Here is an 11224-nt window from a genome sequence, read left to right as displayed (position 1 = left end):
AGAGCGAGACTCTGTCTCGAAAAAAAAAAAAAAAAATCAGGAGGTCAAGAGGGTGAATAATTGGGAAGATTGGAAAGGATTTGAAACAACTGCATCAACTCTTAATTACAAATAGTACATTTGTGAACATTAATTTGAATACAAACAAGCAAAAACATCTACTTACCATGAGCCATCCTTTGTCTGAAACTATAGTTTCAGCTGCCTTCTTATTTCAGCAACACAATGGCCTGCCCAATTGGAAGTGCAACCTTTTTTTTCTTTTTTTGAGATAGGGTCTTGCTCTGTCACCCAGGCTGGATGGAGTGCAGTGGCGCCACCCTGGTTCACTGCAGCCTCTGTCTCGCAGGTTCAAGCAATTCTCATGCCTGAGCCTCCCAAGTAGTAGGAATTACAGGCGCACACCACCACTCCTGGCTAATTTTTGTATTTTTTTTTGTAGAGACGGGGTTTCACCATGTTGCCCAGACTGGTTTCGAACTCCTATACTCAAGCAATCTGCCCTCAAGAGCTGAGATTACAGGCATTAAGCCACCATGCCCGGCCTGGAAGTGTAACTCCTAACAGGAGGCTCTCAGGCTATCTCCTGTCAGGGCTCCATACCAATCAAAACCATCCTGGGTTACCATACATATATATATATATGTAATTATATATAATTATATAAAATTTTACATAAAATTATATGTAACCCACATTATATATATAAAATATATACAACTAGAAATACATATATAGAGATATAGGTATATGAGACAGAGTCTCCCTCTGTCACCCAAGCTGTAGTGCAGTGGCGCGATCTCGGCTCACTGCAACCTCCGCCTCCTAGGTTCAAGCGATTATCTTGCCTCAGCCTCCCAAGTAGCTAGGATTGCAGGTGCCCGCCACTATACCCAGCTAATTTTTGTATTTTTAGTAGAGATGGGGTTTCACCATGTTGGCCGGCTGGTTTTAAACTCCTGACCTCAAGTGATTTGCCTGCCTCGGCCTCCCAAAGTGCTGGGATTACAGGTGTGAGCCACTGCACGGGGCCTAGTTATATTTTAACTGAGATATCTCTGAACACCTACCCCCGCACCTCTATAACCTTAGTAGATCAAGAGTTGACTATTTAAGAGAAGATGAAGAATGCCAAATAGTAGTGAGGAAGTAGCTTCAGTTCACTAATAAGCTCTCTCTAGCCTTCTATTCTCTGGGTAAACTCAGGGATAAAAGAACTATCTGCTTCTATAATACATGGGTCTTACCTTTTGCTATGTCCAGGAAAGTATCTGATGTATTTGTTGTCATGCAAGGACAAGTAACGAATAGTATCTGTAAAAAGACAAACAAGGTATGATGATATCATACTGTTTAAAATAAACTTACTTTGCATTTTCATCTTGAAAGGACAAGGTCAAATAATCCCTTATCTTCTATATATCCCAAGCAAGGCATGAATAAATAATGGTGAATAATTCTACTCTGCAGCTGAAGAGTGGGCATGTAGATTTCACCTAACTCAAAAGCAGAGCTCTTAAGTTGATGGCATGGAAAGCAATGTTTGAAAACACATTATATTACCAATTTGGCTTCTTCATAATTACAATGCAACTCGCGCCCTGCAAATATACCCTGGCCAAAAAACAAAACGAGTAAAGCACACATAATAATTTTAGATATTGGTCTAGTGTCCACAGAATGGCAAACCTTAAAGAAAAATATGTGGCTGTTAAGCAAACAGACTTAAAGAGGTGAGCAGCCATGGCAGTTAAAACTGAAGATCAGGTTGAATCCTAGCAGCAATTTTTGTCTAGAGTTCTCTATCAGTGTGTTAACCCACCCTCTTGAACATTTGAACATTCTTCAATTGGATACACAAATTACAATGAAAATAAACATAAGGTCAGAGAAGTGATGTCAAGACCTGGGTTAAAAAGATCTTAAGACATTAAAAAAATCAAATCCTTATACCAATGAGTAATAGCAGTGAGATTTTGACAATATTAAAGAAAGGAACAATCAGAGATTTGTGCTTGGGGAAAAATAAGACAAACACTCTTAACCAAATGATTCTATCTGAAAGAGTAAACAAACAAAAAAGATGGTGGCGATAGAGAAATGAAGTGCCATAAAGAATAAAACTACAAAAGAGGAAAGTATTATCCCCTTAAAAAGACTAGGAATAAGGAAAAATTGTTGAGAAACAGCTAAGGGAAAATGGTACCAAAATGCAGAAAGAAAAGCATGGAAAGAACATTCTGAAGGCAAACAGAACATAGGAATAAAGGGGTTGAAAGCATTGAGTCATCCCAGGGGTTCACAGGGGTGCTTTCTAATAAGAGGGCATTTAACTTGGGAGGGGGAATAGGGATATTTGTATATTCCATAGCTTCAACACTACACAATTTTCCTTGAAAACATCTTCAAACTTATTGAATGACAACTACTAAGTATTTCTAGTTATTCTACTGCTAACAATGACTCACCTGCCCTAAGAAGAAAAAGACTTCCTTCCCATTACCTGGTTTCCCAGAGATGAGCAGGGCGACGCCATCCTCTCAGCCCCACTTGGCAGCTGGCGCGCTGTTCCTGGCAAGGCAGTGGCCTGTACAGTTATCTCCTGTACCGGGTGGTATCATAGACCCTCAAACTGTACAAACTACTACCTCAGCCTGGAATCAGGCAAAAGGAAACGGAGCGCTGGAGGAACTCTTCAGGATGCACTTGAGACAGGAAAGGGAACATCCTCACAGCAGAGGCCTGGTAGCAAAGCTACAAGTGCCACACATTTGCCTCATCTTGCACCACATTTGGAGAATCCTCATTTAATCACTCAGAAAAACAGCCCAACAGAAGAAATAAACCAGTCATTCAGATGATCACATAGACATGTTTCCTCAGGATCCTAAGGTTTTACATTCTTGTCCAAAATCATTAACTACGCTGCTTCCTTAGAAAACCACTTCTGAAATACAGGCATGGAAAGTAGAAGTGATATACTTACTAAAAATCAAGTACAGGCAGAAGAGTCTCATTTAAAAAAAAAAAAAAAAAAAAAAAAAAAAAAAAAAAAAGACGTCCACCCAATCTGCTCTGAGATAGGTATAGCCAAAATAGCAGTATACGCCATCCTTGTGGAATGACATTAGAAAAATCCTTTTTGTTTTTTTGAAATGGAGCCTCGCTCTGTCACCCAGGCTGGAGTGCAGTGGTGTGATCACAGTTCACGATACCCTAGACCTCCAGAACTCAAGCAATCCTCCCACCTCAGCCTTACAAGTGGCTGGGACTACAGGCACATCCCATCACACCTGGCTAATTTTTGTATTTTCTGTAGAGACGGGGTTTCCCCACATTGCCCAGGCTCATCTCAAACTTCTGGGCTCAAGTGATCCACTCTCCAAGGCCTCCATAAGTGCTGGGATTACAGGCATGAGCCACTATGCCTGGCCTAAAAAAATCCTTACTGCAAAATGTGAGATGATCATCAGTAAACCACTGAAATAAGTTTAAAAACAGAATCCTGGCCAGGCATGGTGGTTCACACCTGTAATTCCAGCACTTTGGGAGGCTGAGGCAGGCAGATCACTTGAGGTCAGGAGTTCGAGACCAACTGGCTAACATGGTGAAGTCTCAACTCTACTAAAAATACAAAAATTAGCCGGGCGTTTTGGTGGGTGCCTGTAATACCAGTTACTTGGGAGGCCGAGGCAGGAGCATCGCTTGAACCCAGGAGGCTGAGGTTGCAGTGAGTCGAGACTGCACCATTGCTCTCCAGCCTGGGCAACAAGAGCAGGACTCGGTCTCAAAAGAATAAAGAATAGGCTGGGCATGGTGGCTCACAAGGTCAGGAGATCGAGACCCATCCTGGCTAACATGGTGAAACCCTGTCTCTACTAAAAATACAAAAAATTAGCTGGGCATGGTGGCACACACCTGTACTCCCAGCTACTTGGGAGGCTGAGGCAGGAAAATTACTTGAACCCAGGAGGTGGAGGTTGCAGCGAGCTGAGATCACGCCACTGCACTCCAGCCTAGGCAACAGAGTGAGACTCCGTCTCAAAAAAACAAAACAAAACAAAACAAAATAAATAAAAAAGAAACAAAAATTAAAAAATTAAAGAATCCTAACATGAAAATAAGTGTTACAGTTCAGTTACCAAGACAATCTCTTAGGACTTATCTCGAGAAATGCAGGTAAAAACAGAGACTGTTTATAATAGAAAGAAACTCACAAGTTCAATTTCTAAGAGTAACTCTTTACTCTTTAGATCAAAAAACATTCCTGGAATCAGAGGTGACTAAGGTTGGGAAAATACCCAAACTGTTCTAACTTCCCTTAAACTATCATAGTTCAAGCATTTGTGAAACTTTTCTGAAATCTCTATCATTTTGAAAGAAAAAGTCCTGTTATCACTTGCTGTGTGTCAAGTGTTCTTTCCTTTTCTTTGTTCTAAAAGTGTTCTTTTTGGAGATGGAATCTTGCTCTGTTGCCCAGGCTGGAGTGCAGTGGCGGGATCTTGGTTCACCACAACCTCCGCCTCCGGGGTTCAGGCGATTCTCCTGCTTCAGCCTCCCGAGCAGCTGGGATTATAGGCGAACACCACTGTGCCCGACTAACTTTTGTATTTTTAGTAGAGACGAGGTTTCACCATATTGGCCAGGCTGGTCTTGAACTCCTGACCTCGAGTGATCCGCCCACCTCGGCCTCCCAAAGTGTTGGGATTACAGGCGTGAGCCACCACGCTCGGCTTTAAAAGTGTTCTTTTAAGTTTAAGGAAGTACAAATCATAAATACAATTCGTTGCTTCATTTTTCCACTCCCCTCTCTAAATTGGAGACTCTTCATACTCAGTCTCAAGTCCTTCAAAAGTGCTAATGGCTTGCTTCCAGCATTCCTTCAGTCAAAACAACGTAATTAACATTACTAACATTATATGAAAATATTTAAACTAAAGTAACTATAGTCAAAGCAGAAGTAGTCACAAAGATTCCACAAACTATTTAACAAAGGAAACCACGACCTTAACTTCCTAAAAAGAAGGCTTGCTTACCGTCTATTTTGTTAGAGCTGTAAACAACTGTGTTTGCCGCATGAGTGTATCTGATGAGGTCCACGCCATATTTCTTACTGTACAGGGTTCTCTTTGGTCTGATAAGAAAATAGAAAGAGAAAGTCATAAACATTCTCCATCATCAAAATCTGGGATACCCACATAAAGAGAAGCACTTGAATGACGTAGCAAAGGTGAGGATTTTTGGTAAGTTCTAACACTGGAAAGAAACAATTTCTTCCAAAAGGGAAAAAACAACCCTCAATCAACAGCCATCTGAAGAAGCCTTCCACCTTAGAACACCTAATGGCAAGGTTAGGTAGGAAGTAAAAGTAAATCTGGCGATTCAATTCAGTCTTTACTACAATGTTCAAAAGTAAGCTTTGAGAAAATATACAATCATGTGCCATGTGATGACATTTTTATCAACAACAGACAGCACATAGGATAATGGTCTCATAAGATCATAATGGAGCTGCCCTCTACAACAGATGTATCATTTTTAAAATTCCTTATACTGTTTTACTGTACCTTTTCTATGTTTAGATACACAAACAATGCTGTATTATAATTGCCTACAGTATTCAGTACTGTAACATGCTGTACAGGTTTGTAGCCTAGGAGCAATGGGCCATACCACACAGCCTAGGTATGTACAGGTTATACCATCAGGTTTGTGTAAGTACACTCTATGACGCTGTGCAACAAAAACTCACATAATGATCCCCATCTAAGTGATGCCTGGCTGTACATCTACTTGGGAAGAAAAGCACACAAAACAAGTCCTAACTTACAACAAAGAGGGACTGACACCAAATGCAAAAACTGCTTGCCTTTGCTAATGTAACCTGCTCTTGCAGAAGACATCCTTCCTTCCTATCCTACAGGTCAAAAGCACTTGCTGAGCCTTTTAGAAGGCAAGCCTAACTTTCTCTAGCAAAACCAGTTAAATAGTTCCTTTGTTTTTACTTTAATGTAAAATCACACATTTCTGGCCACAAGGTGGTGGCTCACACCTGTAATCCCAGCACTTTGGGAGGCCGAGCCAGGCAGATCACCTGTAGTCAGGAGTTCGAGAGCGGCCCAACATGATGAAACCCCATCTCTACTAAAAATATAAAAATTAGCCGGGTGTGGTGGCACGCACTTGTAATCCCAGCTACTCGAGAGGCTGAGGCAGGAGAATTCCTTGAACCCAGGAGGCAGAGGTTGCAGTAAGCCAAGAGTCGTGCCACTGCAATACAGCCTTTGCGAGAGAGTGAGACTCTACCTCAAAAACAAACAGACAAAAAATCACACATTTCCAAGCTAGAGGTTACCAATCTCCATTTGTTGAAGTTCCTTAAATGTCTCCCTCCACAGAACCTTGAAGAGCAAGGCTAAAACTGATCTCAACAGAACCTTTAACCAAAAACCCTAACACATACTGGTTAAATTAGAAAAATGTTAGGCCGGGCGCGGTGGCTCACGCCTGTAATCCCGGCATTTTGGGAGGCCGAGGAGGGTGGATCACCTGAGGTCAGGAGTTTGAGACCAGCCTGGCCAACATGGCGAAGAACCATCTCTACTAAAAATACAAAAATTAGCCGGGCGTGGTGGCACGCGCCTGTAGTCCCAGTTACTCTGGAGGCTGAGGCAGGAGAATCGCTTGAGCCTGGGAGGCAGAGATTGCATAAGCTGACATAGCGCCACTGCACTCCAGCCTGGGCAACAGTGCGAGACTCCATCTCAAAAAAGAAAAAGAAAAATTTGAGACTTAATTATCTATGTAAATCTAGATTCACATGCTAAAACAACTCTCCAATATGACCATTTCAGAAAACAAGCAAGCCTTTAACATAATGTCCTACATTTAGGTCTTTAGAAGGATTTCATAAATCCTGTACCAATGTTAACCAAGAGTTCCAATTTATGAAAAGGAAAGCTGACCCTCTCAATGTAAAATCCTCTCAGAATCTAGATACGAAACAATCACATGACTCAAGCAGTCTTTAAGAAGTCAATTATTTGCACTTTCAATTTTTGTTAAAGTGAGGCCAAGGGTTTCCCTACATGAAACCCATTTCCAAAAGACTTCTCACTACAAATGCACTGGATTTTCCACATTCTTACCTTTACTGAAATAATACTTCACTCCTAAAAAGATCGGCAAAGGCTACTTTGCCAAGTCCACTGTCTGGGGTTCTGATGTGTGTTACTGTGTGGTAACCAGTGAGGGAATCTGAGTGTGTGGCTATATACTTACTCTCTAGATAGTTGACTTTGCTTCTACCAGTGGAAGAAGTTTACATCAGTTATTTCATCCCATTTACAATAGTAAAAACAGAATCTGGCCAGGCGCAGTGGCTCACGCCTGTAATCTCAGCGCTTTGGGAAGCCAAGGTGGGTGGATCACCTGAGGTCAGGAGTCTGAGACCAGCCTGGCTAACATGGTGAAATCTCGTCTGTACTAAAAATTTAAAAAATTAGCCAGGTGTGGTGGCAGGCACCTGTAATCCCAGTTACTCAGGAGGCGGAGGTAGGAGAATCACTGGAACCCAGGAGGTGGAGGTTGCATTGAGCCAAGATCGCGCCATTGCACTCCGACCTGGGCAACAAGAGCGAAATTCTGTCTTAAAAAAAAAAAAAAAAAAAAAAAAAGAACGTGAAAAGCCAACTCTAACTTGACAAGTTAAAACGGAATAATATAAGGAAAACTTCTGGTTCCACTTAGATCTGGTCTATTTGTCTCAAATTTATCAGAAACACTAACCTGAGATTTTTTTTCCTAATAACAGAAATCTATTGCCTCATTTCATTTCCTAATTTGATTTTTATTATTTTTATGTTTTTGAGACAGAGTCTCACTGTTACCCTGGCTGGAGTGCAGTGACACAATCTTGGCTCACTGCAACCTCTGCCTCCCTGCCTTGGCCTCCTGAGTAGCTGGGATTACAGGCCCCTGCTACCAGGCTCAGCTAATTTTTGTATTTTTCTGTAGAGACAGGTTTCACCACACTGGCCAGGCTGGTTTTGAACTCCTGACCCAGGCGATCCGCCCGCCTTGGCCTCCCAAAGTGCTGGGATTACAAGTGTGAGCCACCTCACCTGGACTCACTTCCTAATTTGAAAGCAAGATTATATTGTACTGCATCCATGTGGGTCTTACAAATACATGCATGGCATTTTTCAAATATTTTGGTAAGCTTCCTTCCTCCAACCAATTCTGGTGATCAAGCATCAACAAGGAAAACAGTATTAACCTTTCGCTTTGAGTAATTTGCTTCACCTACCACAAACAATATCCTTTATATTCTTCCAAGTTGAAATATCACTCAACGGGCGAACTCCATTATAAAGAAAATTTAAATGACCAGTAAACTGGAAAATACTAAGCATACAAAATCTTGCTTTAGCCATTTTCAAACTCCCAAATTCTAACATTAGGGTCATCTAATAAAGATACTATGCCTTCAGCCAGTCACAGTAGCTAACACCTGTAATCCCAGCACTTTGGGAGGCCTAGGTGAGAGGATCCTTGAGCTCAGGAGTTTGAGACCAGGCTGGGCAACCTGGTGAGACCTTGTCACCACTAAAATAAAAATAACCAAGTAAGCTGGCAAGTGCTTGTAGGCCCAACTACTTTGGAGACTGAGGTGGGAGGATCGCTTGAGCCCGGAAGATGAAGGCTTTAGTGAGCTATAAGCATGCTATTGCACTCCAGCCTGGGCAACAGGGGAAGACCTTTGTCTTTAAAAAAAATAAAATAAAAAGGGCCAGGTGCAGTGGCTCACGCCTGTAATCACAGCACTTTGGGAGGCCGAGGTGGGTGGATCAATTGAGGTAAGGCGTTGAGACCAACATGGCCAACATTGCGAAACCTCATCTCTACTAAAAATACAAAAATTAGCTGGGCATAGTGATGGGCGCCTGTAATCCCAGCTACTCGGGAGGCTGAGGCACAAGAAGTGCTTGAACCCAGGAGCCAGAGGTTGCAGCAGTGAGCCAAGATCACACCACTGCACTCCAGCCTAGGAACTGTCTCTTATACACATCTAGATGTGTATAAGAGACAGCTCTGGGAGGCCGAGGCGGGTGGATCACTTGAGGTCAGGAGTTCAAGACCTGCCTGGTCAACATGGTGAAACCTGTCTCTACTAAAAATACAAAAAATAGCAGGGCATGGTGGCAGGCGCCTGTAATCCCAGCTACTTGTGAGGCTGAGGCAGGAGAATCGCTTTAACCCGGGAGGCAGAGGCTGCAGTGAGCCAAGATCATGCCATTGCACTCCAGCCTGGGCAACAGAGGGAGACTCTGTCCCAAAAACACAAGGAAAAAAAAAAAAAGACAGGACTTCACATCAAGGTCATCCTTCCCAAATAAAAATTATGCCAAATTTGGGGACAAACTGCAAAGAAAGGCTATCACAACCTTCATTTTCTTTAAATGAGGATATCTATCTCCATCCTGAGGTTCTGGGAAGAGGTTCTAACCTGTGCAAAAGCACTAAACATTTCATGCAAGCCAGCTTCAAATTACTCCTCCAGGACCCCACAATGCCAACCCTACTACCACACCTTTAAGTGTTACTTCCTCTTCTAAACTGATTCAAGTGACCAGACCAGGACAGAAATCTATCTACTCAAGGAGTAACACTGACTCAAATAACTAAGTATTTGTTCAGCTAACAATTCCCTCTTCCTTAAGACCACCACTGCAGACCACTCTGCCACATACTGCAGGCAGATCCAGAGCCAGTTACGTAATATTTTCTCACAGTCCCAGTGGGAAAAAAATTAGGGGGGATACCATTATAGCTCAGTCCAAACTAGCATTATTTCAGATAATCAAATTCACAAATGAAGAGATACGTTCCAAAAGAAAGACACCAGTTTAAAAAAAAAAAAAAAAAGGCAAAAGGAACAGCTGGAGAAGGTAGGAAAAAACCCAAGACCTCACAATAATAATAATAGTATCTGTTACTAGGTAACAAAATCAAGTCTGACAAAACCAGAGGTCACCGAATTAAACCAAACATCAGCGAGCCTTCTTGGGGAAGGTGGCTAAGGGTAAAACAAATTTAATCTAAACTAGTTTTGGCTCCAAGGAGCTGCAAGTCCACAGGCGTGCGGTGAGGGGGCTGACAAGGACCCCCAGGGGAAAAGTCAAAGTGCTGTGCTTAGATTTTGCGAAAAGATGCAGGTATGGTGGGTCTCCAGATGACTTGTGGCAACATAAAAGTTTCATGATCAGAATTGGAATTCAAAGTGGACCAAAAAGTGTAATAGAAAAAAAAAGTATGAAAGGAAACCTGAAATTGTTCTACGATGCTTGCTTTGTTTTAACGGAAGCTCACATTCAGGTCAGGATGGGAAGACCAAGTTCGTTTGTGTGTGGCAAAAAGAAGTTTTAGATGTTGCTGAAAAGTTCACTTATGAACGTGGGTACCGAGTTTGAAGGAATAAGAGAAAGGCTACGAGCACGAAGAAAAAGCAAGGGGGCTCAAAGAGGCACAACAAATAAATCCTGACAGCTAAGAACTGCAACCCACGCTGTCTGACGGCAGAAAGGCCGCGGGAAGCTGAGGGGCAGGGGATGGGCGGAGTGCCAGGGCGGAATCGAGGTCACAGCGGAGAGGGCAGAAGAGCGAGCTGACGCTGCCGAAGGAGGCAGGAGAGCAGCCCCTGCAGTCCTGCGTCGAGGCCGGAGCAGACCAGCACCTCTGACAGCCTGAGAAGCTGAAAACGCTACCTGCTGGGCCCACGGTGGGCGGACCGGGCGTTTAAAGGTCAAGGTCAAGGTGGGGTTTGGCAAGCGATGCATAGCGCTCAAAGGAGACCGAAAACATACAAATAAGAATGCTATTATAAAATTATGACTATCGTAATTTTTTTTAATAAGAAAAAATAAAAGGTCTCCTGGACGGCTGCGGGGTGGAGGCGGCCCTGGCAGGAACGCGTGCAAAATAGGCCGGGGGCTGAAGTTGGGACGGAGGGCGGGCCCAGGGACCAGTGCTGGGCCACCGGAGGGAGGGAGGCACTGAGACTTGGGCCCAGGGCCTCCGCCGCACTCACTTGCCCTCCTGGCAGTCATAGAGCACGATGGAGTCGTCGTCGCTACTCGAGATGACCGTCTCGCCGTTGGGGCTGAAATCGAAGCAGTTAATCTTGTCCGAGTTTTCGCGGAACACCTTAGCGACGCGGAAGCTC

The 11224-nt window shown here is 43.1% G+C and overlaps 1 protein-coding gene across 1 annotated transcript in view; it reads right to left on the bottom strand.

Annotated features, from left to right (window-relative positions):
* Positions 1 to 11224, bottom strand: part of WDR82 (WD repeat domain 82) — a 36332-nt gene that overhangs the window by 18375 nt on the left and 6733 nt on the right. The window contains exons 2-4 of the mRNA XM_011986284.1: positions 11090 to 11224; positions 5037 to 5134; positions 1248 to 1314 (exon numbers count right to left, since the gene is read on the bottom strand). Coding sequence (XP_011841674.1) covers positions 1248 to 1314; positions 5037 to 5134; positions 11090 to 11224 — 300 coding nt within the window. The remainder of the gene's footprint in view (positions 1 to 1247; positions 1315 to 5036; positions 5135 to 11089) is intronic.

This window comes from Mandrillus leucophaeus, unplaced genomic scaffold (genome assembly GCF_000951045.1).
Source record: "Mandrillus leucophaeus isolate KB7577 unplaced genomic scaffold, Mleu.le_1.0 Scaffold296, whole genome shotgun sequence".
Classification (NCBI taxonomy): Eukaryota; Metazoa; Chordata; class Mammalia; order Primates; family Cercopithecidae; genus Mandrillus; species Mandrillus leucophaeus.
The sequence above is the reverse complement of the archived record's forward strand: the minus strand, read 5'-3'. Positions and strand labels throughout refer to the sequence as shown.